At 31.0% G+C, this 13232-nt stretch overlaps 2 protein-coding genes across 2 annotated transcripts; both read right to left on the bottom strand.

Moving 5' to 3' along the window:
- Positions 1 to 146: 146 nt before the first annotated feature.
- On the bottom strand, positions 147 to 3273 carry LOC130797978 (UPF0481 protein At3g47200-like). Its single transcript, XM_057660791.1, has 2 exons — positions 3136 to 3273; positions 147 to 1553 (listed from the first exon to the last, which is right to left on the bottom strand). The coding sequence occupies exon 2, from the start codon at positions 1532 to 1534 to the stop codon at positions 320 to 322; it is 1215 nt and encodes a 404-aa protein (XP_057516774.1). The 5' UTR covers positions 1535 to 1553; positions 3136 to 3273; the 3' UTR covers positions 147 to 319.
- A 3219-nt stretch (positions 3274 to 6492) lies between these two features.
- On the bottom strand, positions 6493 to 11282 carry LOC130797979 (SNAP25 homologous protein SNAP33-like). The gene is made up of 6 exons (XM_057660792.1): positions 10983 to 11282; positions 9586 to 10219; positions 7994 to 8087; positions 7788 to 7918; positions 7443 to 7540; positions 6493 to 7252 (listed from the first exon to the last, which is right to left on the bottom strand). The coding sequence occupies exons 2-6, from the start codon at positions 10096 to 10098 to the stop codon at positions 7153 to 7155; spliced, it is 936 nt and encodes a 311-aa protein (XP_057516775.1). The 5' UTR covers positions 10099 to 10219; positions 10983 to 11282; the 3' UTR covers positions 6493 to 7152.
- Positions 11283 to 13232: the final 1950 nt, after the last annotated feature.

Below are 13232 nucleotides of genomic sequence, written 5' to 3' on the forward strand. Positions count from 1 at the left end.
ACAAGCTAGATTAATTATCTTAATCTTATTTTGATTACTTGGTGAGCAAGTGAAGAGCTCGTCCGAGCAATGGAGCAAGTAGCATGCATAAGGTGCATATAAAAATTGCTTGGACGAAATTAAAAGATCATAATAAATTACTAGAATGGATACCATAATCAAAAATCTATTCAAGACATTGGCATTATAGTAACATAGAATACACCAATGAAAACTTTAATGAATACAGGTTTTTGATCTAAAACTGCAACTACTTGTATATCGTCTGCAAAAATGTAAGAATAAGAAGTATGACAGCATAGAAAACAGATATAAATGCTCATGGATGACTAAAATAGTCCCTTCGCAATATCGTCTTCCATCGATTCCATGAGGTATTAGCATGAGCATTCAATTCTCTTGAAACATCAAAATAATAGAAGTTTTGATGATTCAAAATTATATTCTTGGAACTTTTATGGAGGACATTAGCCACCTCTTCATCACTTCCAAGCCAATTGAGGAGTACTCCACTCTGAACAAGAATTTGAACATCTCCTGCAGTTTTTACCAACTTACCAAGAAATCGAAAATAATCAACAAAGTATGTATCATGAAAATGATGGCATTGCTCATAGAAAGCCATGTTCCGTAAGACGGATTCAGTGCTATCACGAAATATTAGTTTCGGTATCTTTAGGACTCCATTGTCGAAGCTGATATCAAGCATTCTACCTTTCCCTTCCATGAATTTGATTCCAGCTGCTTTTAACTCTGTGGCAGTCAAAGGAAACTGTGGGTCTACTTTGCTTCTATTGCAGGGAAATTGTTCTCGAAGCTTTGTAGGTAAATAGGCGATCCTTACAAAATCAAGTAAATGATTGATTTTTGATGCCCGAGATAATGATAATTGCTGTTCGATTTCAGTTTCTGATGGGCCACTCTCACGATACCAACTTTTGCTTAAGAAAACTGCAGTGACAAGAGAGAATGTCGAATTAGGGAAAATAGTTCTACCGAATGCTATGTCATACAGACGCTCTAGAACGAAGAAAGGGAGTTGATTTTCTTCACAAAATAAGTCGGATTCAAGGATAAGCAAAAATTGTGCTTTATTTTCCATAGGATGGGATTCAAGTAACAACTGAGAATTCGACCACATAAACAAGACAATCATGAACACAGCATCAATGAGTAACATCTCAACAAAGTCATTGCTTGAAACACTTATCTTGTGTGCATAATAGGAACGCGCTTCCTCCTCCCATTCGCATACAACATTAATGTAATGCTCCATGTTATCTGCATTGTTACCTTCTTGCAGGAACCAATGAAGATGCTGCAATTTTAGCTCTTCCATAGCTTGCAAGGTTGGATCTCCGTGGTAAATAGGGCCAATTGCAATAAGGGAAGGTCGATAAGATTCTTCATTTTCCTTGCGGATATATTGAGGTACCTTATAAATGCAGTGATTATGGTTATGGGTACGATAAGAGGGTATATACCCCATCTTGTTCCGTATTGAAGTTGCTACCCCATTGATTTGATCTTCCATAGATGACTAACTACTTTAACTGGAATAAAAGAGCAAAATACTAAATTAGAGGAAACAGTATGTTACACAAATATTAATATGTTATAAAGCTTATCTTCTTACTCCATTTATATACTTGCAACATTGAACATGTTTGGATAAAAAGATTGAAAACTTTCACAACGGAGTAGAAACTATGACATTAAAGACGGGTCAACAAACCTGTCGTGAATGTAAGGGAATCGGCAACAGGATATTAAACCCGTCGTATTACAATTATCCTGCCCACAAAAGTTCCTTCCTTAATCTAATTTCATGGGCTTAATTAAAAGCAAAAGCTACTGATCCTCTTCATTTCTACCTTTCATCTTTATCCCCTTATGATTTTCTCCACTGTCACAGTCTCTATCATCTTTCACACCCATGATTATTAGTTGAATTCCAACAATTTTGTGACTTGAATATAGTCTCATATTGGAATATTGGAGCCATAGTTGCAGTGAAAATAAGATTTTCAATAGTAGTTCAATTGAGAGTATTTCATAATTTTGTTGCAAGAAATTTTGACATGAATCTATGGTAAAATCGATGATCAAATCATGTGCACTTATTTATGTGAAATTGTAGATGATATTTTCTATTAAGGGTCGATCGGAAACATCTTTGTCATTAAGATTACAAGCAATATGTTGGTACATCCGATCCTCCAAATTTTGCCAAAGCAGAAGTCAATTAATGGCATTAGGCATTACGGTAATGGAATGACTTGGATTTGTGAAGCATTTAAGGTTGGTTGTCTTATTTTATAAGCATTACTAAAGTAGATCAAAATCTGTCTGACATTACATATCTATTTCTAATTGCAAAGAACAACAGGGCATGCCATATTACATCAATACAGCTTATTTTGTTGTCAATAGACAAAAGACAACCTTGTAAAGTCCAATACCCCTATCTTTGTAATTTATCCATGGGCAATGCTAAGAGGGGATCAAGGGTAGCCTTGCCCCCCTCCCCTCCAAGAATTTTATTAGATTTAGAGTTTTGTTTGGCAATTGTTATTAAATTGTGGGAAATGAAAATAAAAATATGATGTAATTACGAACTTCAATACCATAGCAATAACATCAGATTTCATGAAAATTAAGACAAAATTAGCTCTTATTACCACCATTTTATAATCTGAGTACCGAACGAGGCCTTAAGTGAAATCGATGTTTACCAGGCACTATTATTACTCTAAACTAGTTATTCGGCCTTTCCAGTAGTTTTTACTTTTAGCCACTCTATCTAGTATGATTATCAATACTCCTTTCGTCCCCTAATTCATCTATAAAACAGCAAAATGCAAAATTCAAAGTACACAGCAAAATGAAGATGAGCCAGAAACAATTCACAATGAACAGAATCGAATTATAATCAAATTTATGAAGAATTGAGCTTCTAAGCGATTCATTGATCATGCTTATAAATTACACATCATTAATAATTCATGAATTCTTATTAATTAAGCAAAAAAACAACATTGAACCGCGAAAAAAATGAAATGAAAAATAGTTAAATTAATCAAAAATAATAACCAGAAATGATAAAAACTCAACTGTAAAATGCAAAGCACTTACAGATTAAATAGTGGAGAGCGAATTGAAATAGTTGTGCAGTATGAGAGAATCGCAGACTCAGAGGACTAGTAATCACGGAGGAGATAGAATCGAAGTATTTGTCACGGAGGAGAAGAAAGTAGTAAAATTGGAAAAAAAAAAAAAAAAAAAAAAAAAAAAAAAGTTGTTTATAATGAAATAGCTGTTATATGAAGGCAAGTTGAACAAATAATTATTCTATATGGATATATAAGCTGTTATAAGTTGACAATTTTGTTATTATAATTAGATATTTGGACCAATATAAATGACATTTATAATAATGCAAATTGGATATATAATGATAAGTTGGGATTAAGTTGGACATATATTCTAAATTGATATTTATTCTGCTCTAAGTTGACGTTTTGTTACTGTAAGTAGATATCAAGACCAATGTAAATGACATTTATGATAATGTAAATTGAATATATAATGATAAATTGGGATTAAGTTGTTCAAAATTGGAATTATATCATGAAAATTTGGTATTAATGCCAACTTATAATATATATATATATATATATATATATATATATATATATATATATATATATATATATGCAATGGTATAGAGGAAGTAGTAAGCAAGGCATTGAGGGGACTCGCCCACATTCACTCACTCAATAGTAACTTCGAAAATTATTTAGTGAGTTTTTATTCGATTTATATTAGTATGTACATTTATTATATAAATTTCATAGAAATGAAAATTTTTCATTGATAATATAATATCTTAAAAATTATGTTATCTTTGGATAAAAAAGAAATTCGTACGCCAAATAAAATAGATTTTTTAACCATGAAATAAGTTTGACATGATTTTTTATTTAGGACATAAAATAGTACATACATACATAATAGTAGTTCACAATCTAAGAAGATCAAGTAGTAGTAGGTTTATGTGAATAATAGAGTGACATAACAATAATAATAATAATAATAATAATAATAATAATAATAATAATATTATTATTATTATTATTATTATTATTATTACTTCTTGGCGTTCTTATGAGCTTCTTGGAAATAGGCTTGTGGATTCTTCTCAAATTCATCCCTAGAAATAGTAGATGCACCACCACTTCCTGGCGCCACCATCATGCCCGGTGTGTTGCCGCCTTTCGAGCCTTTGTCGTGCTTATTAACATTTGCGGTTGTTCCGGCGGTACCAGCATTGCCACCTTTGCCGTTGTCCATATTAGCTACTAAAAAAGTGAATTAGAATTGAAATTGTATTAGAAAGAAGTAATTGGGACGTAGTTCGTTTTATGAGAAAATGTAGGCAATGAGAGTCATGTATTTATAGATGGAAGGGTCCATGCATTTACAAAAGTAGGTAGGAATAATTAAATGAGTAAGATAAATTTTTTAAAATATTTTTTTTAATATTTTTTTCGATATTTTATTTTAATTTATCTTTTCTTTAAAAAACCTGCTATACCAAGTTATTCGGTTATTGGATTTACTCTCCGAAATTAATAATGAAGAGAATTTGTTGATTTGTATTTAGAACTATTAATATCATTACCCATATTTTTTAAAACTCAACTTTTCATTATTTTTGAAAATTCATTATTTTCATTTTGGTCTGTTCTACAAAATTTACTACTATATTTTTTTATCATGACTTACACTTTTTCTTTAATTTTCATATACATATTTAAAATCCACTTTTCTTTATTTTTTTCGTTTGCTCAAATTTTATGTTTTTACAAATGCTATGAGACATAGAGAATGATATACATACATTTATATTTTTTAGTATTAAGTAAGTTTGACATCTAATTTCGAATACTTTATTCGATTATAAGAAGTAAGAACATATGAAAATCGAGATATTTATTAATATTTGACTGAATTGGTATTTTGGGAAAACAGTAAAAAAAGATTAAATCTAGTGGTTCCTAACAAAATGATGATCCAAAGTTTATTTATTTATTTTGAAAGAGCTGATTCAAAGTTAATTAACCTCTTAGGAATTTGTTTTCTATTAAATCATAATACGGTGATTCCAAATTCCAAGGAGTAAAATTGAAGTTGCATGTATCAACAATTCAAACCTAGCTATATGCATGCATGGCAAAACTATACTCTTGTAAATTGTAATAATAAATAGACTTAAGTGGAATGTGTTTTTCCAAACATTAGAATTCCATATTTTGGGCACCCAATTTTGTATTGGAAAAAGTATTTTTAATAATCCACTTATTTATGATTTTCTTATAATAAACTTATCTATTGATTAACCATGAATAATTCTAGCTTTGAGGAGTATTTTCGGAGAGTAAATCCAGTAACCGGATAACTTGCTATAGCAAGTTTTTTTTAAAAAAAAGATAAATTAAATAAAATATCAAAAAAATATTAAAAAAAATATTTTAAAAAATTTATCTTACTCATTTAATTATTCCTACCTACTTTTGAAAATGCATGAACTTTCCATCTATAAATACATGACTCTCATTGCCTACATTTTCTCATAAAACGAACTACGTCCCAATTACTTCTTTCTAATACAATTTCAATTCTAATTCACTTTTTTAGTAGCTAATATGGACAACGGCAAAGGTGGCAATGCTGGTACCGCCGGAACAACCGCAAATGTTAATAAGCACGACAAAGGCTCGAAAGGCGGCAACACACCGGGCATGATGGTGGCGCCAGGAAGTGGTGGTGCATCTACTATTTCTAGGGATGAATTTGAGAAGAATCCACAAGCCTATTTCCAAGAAGCTCATAAGAACGCCAAGAAGTAATAATAATAATATCAATAATAATAATATGTCAGTCTATTATTCACATAAACCTATTACTACTATTGTCCTACTACTACTTCTAGGTTAAATAAAAAATTATGTATCTTGTGATCCTACTATAATTATGTCCTAAATAAAAAATCATGTCAAATCTATTCCATGGTTGAAAATCTATTTTATATGGTGTATGAATTTCATTTTTATCCAAATATAACTTAATTTTTAAGATATCATATTATCAATGAAAAATTTTCATTTCTAAGAAATTTATATAATAAATGTACATACTAATATAAATCGAAAAAAAACTCACTCGACTATAAAATGATTTTTGATTTGTTTATATGTGGAAGGGTTAGTTAGGGACTCAATAATTTAGTAGGAGTTACTAGTGAGTGAGTAAATGTGGGCGAGGCCCCTCAATGCCTTGCTTACTTCTTTCTCTACTGACTATGTTTTATTTTTCACGCAATTCAATACATATTTTAAATTCTTTATATCATAAATTATATATAGCTAAACATCATAAAAGATTAATTCTTCTGCTTTTTGCTTTCAAAGTGTTTCACTTACAACCTTGTTTCTATTAGTTTCCAGTTCTCACATAACAAAATAACACTAAAAATACTTCTAGCTATAAAATAACTCATTAAATCATAATATTAAATATCATACTTTAATTTGCTACCAAGGATCATTCAACTAACAAGGCCCAAACTCTAAGGGTACAATTGTATACATCTAATCCCTTTAAACCCATGTACATGAGTCATTTTATGGCGCTGAAAAAAAGAAATGTAAAAATGAAGGATAAGAGCCCAAGATATGAGCAATTATTTATGTGAACAATACTTGTGAGTTGTGGATACTGATCATCATATCGCTAAATCTACTACATGGAAATCTTATATGTACAGTAAATTTATACATGAAAATTGTACCAAGAGATGTAAAAACTGTAATAGGTCTACCACATTTCCACAAGAGAATCATTGTTCAAGTACTTGTATGTAATACAATTATTTGCAGCCTACTATAACATGAAATACAGACAGACGCAAATACAAAAATGTCTATCAAATCCTCTTCGTTCTCCTCCCCGTTTCGCAATATTTTTACAATACAATTACCCGAACAACAATCACAAAAGTAACATATATCCAGCAACGCCATTGAAACAAAAGGGCATTCTTGGATATAGGTTAGTGATTACCATACCGCAGTTAGCCGCTCTAAATCATCATTTCCCGATTAACTTCCGGCCGCGTTGGTTGGCATATTTAACTCTATCATTCAAGACTACCACATCATCATCTAAATGGTTCAGTGATTTGTTTTGCCTGAAAGGGAAGAGTAAAGCTCATATTAGAATGCTTGACAAATAGTATTAGTTTGAAGACGTAGCAACAAATGGTGCTAAACCTCGCTTCCCCGGCCTACTAAAGGGCGAGGAATCAGGATTAGTAGAAAAATACATGTGCATGTATAACAACACAAGAAAATTCAAGGTTGGAAGAAAGCGAAACTAACCGTTCGATTTCAGAACCCATGTCCTGAGCCATAACCTTCAGCTCGCCTAGAAGATCACTCAAGTCGGATAGGGCATCATCTTGCTTCAGTTTTTCCACCTGTCACACCAAGGATGGCAATATCATAAGCAAACCCGTGAACATATATCATATTTGCGTGTATGCAGCTCGAAAAAAACCCAAACATGCTAGTCAAGAACTTGATACATGATTAACAGTATAGACGTAATTACAATGACACATGAACGAGATTATTTGTCAGCATGGAATTTTTCTGATAACATGAAGCTCCTGGATCATGATTTTTTAAGACGATAGTAAGTTTTATACATGATATAAGGTATACCTGAACTTTTTGCGTAGCATTTGTGGGTTCAGGTGGTGGAGTCCTAGACTTTGAACGCCCATTTGGCACAGATGACAATCCTAGCCTCTCCCTCTGTTCTAAGTGGTTACCCTTGCTCCAAACAGGATCATCTGTTGAGAATAAAATCTGTAAATGACAAATTTATGTCTACAGATATAATGTTCCAAGATAATAATGATACAAACCTCTTAACATGATAGGACCTTTGACTGGAGCAGTCTTCTTTGGCTTCCACGTCTTAGAAAACAGCCCCCCAAGACTTCCTAAAAGCTTCTCCCCCTACAATCATGGACCATAAATTTACTCATTGATCCTTTATGGAAATATAACTTTCCAGGAAATCAGACATTAAAAGATACCAGAATCTCAACGCATAAATATGACAGTATTAGTGCAGATTTTTCAAAAATGAGTACATGAGCATCATTCACATGCTTTGAGAAAAACCAACATGGATAAATTGATATCATTGTAAAGTACTAGCTCTGTTTCTCTTTGTTTTCCCATGTTACTATACCTACAGTTATGACTGAGGATGTTGAAATGATGATTTAAGGGCATGTGGGGGAAAGGAGAAAAATAATGTCACAGAAGTATGTGGGATCAAAAATCAATAAGTAAAAAAAATATGGGTAAAATAAAGAAAAGTGCATGAAAATAAAGGAACAATTCCAATAAACAAAGAGAAATGGACTAGCACGTAATGTGTTAAAATGACTAATCACTGGGATATATAACGACCGATAAGCAATAGCATATAATGTACTATGTACATAAACCAATAGCAAGTACCACTTTTTCCGAGTAAGGTCCTAGGTCAAATTCTCGCCTAGCCCTCCCTTTCCCTTAACCTAAACAAGTTCATAGAAGCCACCTTTGAAACACAATATATGTTAAGATAAATCTTATACCAAACCAAAGAAAAGGGTGGATGAATTGATTAGTTATGCATTCCTGCATGACCCATCAATTTACTTCTGCAAAAAACTCTGATCCAAATGAGTGCTATATGAAGTGGATGACCATAACGTCATTTCCTCAATAAAGAACAATAATGTGGAAACGAATAATAAAGACAAGATTGATGGTAAAACACTTTATGAGATTATAAACATTTCAACATAAAATATGGAAGCATGAACAAGTAACTATATGACAGCAATAAAAGAAAAGCAAGATTTAACGAGGTTCACCCAACTTGAGCTACGTCCTCCTTGGCATCCATTTATTAATTGATTGATAATTGAATCTAGAAGTTCTTAAATCGAAGAGCTCCATAAAGAAAAAAAGTCTAATAGGGGGAGATATCTAAGGTAAGATGTGTATGAGGCTAGGGTTTCATGTAAGCCAACTAGGCTTCTAATCTCAACTTTTCCCATCTAGGGTTCTTGATCAGCACGGCTCACTATTTTCCAATATTAAACTAGATGTATAATATTTGCACTTACAGATTCACATGTTTAGCATTACAATTCATGGGAGATCAGTAAAATAGCTAACAATAGTTTGGAACATTAAAGGTAAACCAAAAGCTTGATCAAGATCCATGTATTAGTGGTTCATAATTAGGGTGATACAAAAGAATTATGTGACAACATCTGTTGATTCTTGAAAGATAGTTTACGCAACTTCGAAAACATATGACACTACATGACCAGAAGCCTTTGTAACGAATCAAAGATTTTAGCTTCAAAAAGGATGGCAAGTACTTCAAAATGACAATACCTTCCAACACCATAAAATATTCTGAATTGTAATGAGGAAGAAAGAATCATACCCGACTTAAATCGTAATCCATATTTACAGCCTCCTCATGGGTTCTTCTAATTTGCTCACCTTGCTGATGGAGGGTGACTAATGTCTTGGTAGCATCCTCTCTTATACCTTCAGCAATCCTCAAACAGTTATCAACAGTCTTTGTCGTCTCTTCAGCTTTGTACGCCGCATAATTTTCTAATTCCTCCACACTTTGATTGTCTACACCTCCTGAGTCATAGAAATCATTTTTGTATTTGTTCCTTTGAGCATAAGAAAAGGTATACTTAGAGGTGTTAGAAGTCTCTTCTCTCTCTCTATTATCAAAATCATCATCAAAAGGGTTAGTCACACTAGAAGTAGGCAAATTCTTCAATGGTGCAGAAGAAGCTTTTGCAGGGGATCCTCGAGTAGGCTTCTTATCAGACTCATCATCAGAATCAAATGGGTTATTGCTCGCCTTATTAGAAACCTTTGGACCAGCAGAACTAGGCTTAGCAAACCTATGCAATGGTGAGTTCTTGATACCAATCATTGTCAAAATTGTATGCTACCCAGAAAAGCACTGAATGGATAAATTCTAGATTCACAATGTAAAATGATTGTAGAATATCTTTGCAAATTACCCAATACAGAAATGAAACAGCACCAACAAACTGCATTAGATGGAAAAGGCCAACAATGAAATACCATCAATCACTAATCTTGGATGGCTAAATGAGACAACCCAAGCATTTGAAGTAATTACATGATCAAATCATAACAAGTCAACAACGTAGCAATAATTGTCAATTACTTATTCAAATTTTAATATTTCTAATTTAACGTAATTAAAAATTATAAAAATTTATATTGATAATCAATGCATTCAGACGAATCAATCAAAAAATGGATGAACTACTAAAAAGCAATGCGACACATAGGTGGAGATGGAAGGAGTAATAAACATCAAAAACTTAACAAAAGATTTAAAGAAAAAGAAGAATCAGCAAGAATCTTTCAAATTGATTCAAGGCAAGATCTTTGTTGAAAATAAAAACTACAAAGTGTCAAATGAGTTCACTTTAGAGTTTAATTCCAAAAACTACAAGCAATCAGCAATACTATGTTGATCTTCTAAAGCAAGAATCATACAATCGGAATTTTTTATGGAAAATTAAATCGTGAACAGGAAAACGGAAAAGTGGGTTTAAATTTGAACTACAAAATAGTACCATTAATCAACAGTAAAATCAAAATAAAGCATACAATTTCACTAATTTAGGTCATAAACTCATATCTATGCTGCAGAAAGTCAAAATTACTCAAATCCAAAATAGCAATAACCCAGCAAGAAAATACTTATTATAATACTTAAATTACTCCATCCATGAACTCAAATAAGAAAAAAAAAACGTAAAAATACATAGTAGTACTTACCTAAAATTTGCAAGAAACTGAAAGGATTAATAAGGCAAGATAATAACTGCAAGTAATTGATAAGCAATTAAGAAATGAGAAAGAGAAAATGAAGAACAAGGATAATGGATTTGTTAAGATTTAAGAAACAAGTTAGAAAAGGAGCGTAGAATCAACGGAGGAAAGAAGGAAGAAATTGCCGAATTCAGGTACACGGCTTCTCCTTTCTAGAATTGGGTTTGATTTTGATTTTTGAGAGTAAATTTGTTGAACAAATCAAATGTTTGAAGTTTTTAAGATGGAGGGCTTAGGCGGACTTAACCCTTTTCTTTTTTCTTTTTTTTTTTTATTGACATTTCAATTTGGAGCGTGCGTGACGATGACGAATGACAACGACTCTACCACTCTTTTCCTTTGTTGTTTATCCACTTTAATTTATCTACGCATTTTAAAGTAACTTTTGAATTTCAATATCTTTTAATTATAAAAATTATATATTAAAATTCTTTATATCAAGACAAGTTTAATAAGATTCCTTATTAATATATTTTATTTTTAATATATATCTCAAAAATCAAATTCCTATCTCTCTCCTAAAGTGGAAAAACTTAAATTAGACAAATGAAAAGAAACGAAGGGACTAATAATTTATACACTGCTAATGACGTTATTCATCAATTACTCTTAACTTGTATTTTATTCTTAATTCATAAATTATAACATAGTTTAGTGGGTTTTATTTGATTCGTATTAATATAAAAATCATTAATATCAACTTTTTATAATTTTTTATTATGCATAATTAGACATATGAATTATAGAATCATCATGTAACTATTAGGATGAATAACAATTTTATATATTTTATTAAATATTTTAAAGATATTACATTTTTTTATAAGTCCCACATATGATTAAAACTTTTAAGTTTAGCTACAGTAAAATCTTATAAAATATAAATTTAACTATAAATTTACGTATAAATAATATGATAGTTTAAACAAAATTAGAAATAAAATTAATTTGTAATTGAGATGACGATTATTAGATGACGAGGAGCAAATATGAGACAAGTATAAATAGGATATAATCATAACGAATATATTCAGTTTGTCATAGTGGATGATGATAAATTTGATTACATATTCAGCCATGGACATATGTGAGTATAAAAGTTTACTCAGCAATAGGTGTTAGATATATGAAAATTTTAAATGGATATCGCCTGTATGGGTATGGGGTGGAATACCACACCTGTTCATTCATTTTGCCATCCCTTATTAGTTCTATACATGAACATTATCTGTTATTATATAATTATGATATATTCACTCAAATTATTATCATTATTTGTTAGAGTATATAATATAATATGAGGTAAATTATTAGTTTATTTCATTTTATCTTAAAAAACTATTAACTTAAACTTTTAGTTAAAAAAATTTAATATTACATATTCCATCATAAAACTCTATCATTATCCATACGTGACCTTGAAATAATTAGTGACCATGGATATACAAGTAAACGTCCTCTTCAAGATGGAATGAGCATGGAACATGATTATTTGGGTTTAAACAAATCTTATTAAAATTATATTTCTAAGAAAAATAAAAATATGAAGCATTTTATTTTATATACTTGTAGTTAATTGTAATTGAAATGACCAATTCAATAGTAGACAATTGAAATGATACCACATATGAATCCTCAACCTTGCACTTGCATATGCCACTTGCTTCCAACCTCTACTTTGAATTCACCAACTTTTTTTATGTTTTGGTTTTGTTATATTATTATATAATCATTTTCGCATTCTTAATTTTGGCTGAAAATTAAATAAAAGAAGAATTAAGTTGAAAAATAAGATAAAACGTAAGTGAATGATAAAAATAACTAATGAGCGGTTAAGATGAAAGAATAAATTTAAGTTTGTAGATGAGAATAAAAAAAGAGAGTGGGGCCAATGTCAAAAAATACAAAATTAGTAGAAATGACTAAATTGAAAAGTATGTATTTTTCCTCCTAATTTAATTCGTACTTTCGGTGTCTCTTCCCATTTCATATGTATTTTTGTGTTCTACATCTCATTTCATCAAACAAAAGCATTTAAGCACGAAAATAACGTATGTAAGCCTACTTGATCGATCCCGTAGCAACCAATAGTTAGCCCTATAGCCCGCTTGACCAAGTCAAGCATGTAGCTACATCTTTTTCCAATATTACAAAACAAAGACATGCGATCAACTTAATCGAGAACAACACTCGAAC

Source organism: Amaranthus tricolor, chromosome 13 (assembly GCF_026212465.1).
Source record: "Amaranthus tricolor cultivar Red isolate AtriRed21 chromosome 13, ASM2621246v1, whole genome shotgun sequence".
In the NCBI taxonomy this organism is placed as follows: Eukaryota; Viridiplantae; Streptophyta; class Magnoliopsida; order Caryophyllales; family Amaranthaceae; genus Amaranthus; species Amaranthus tricolor.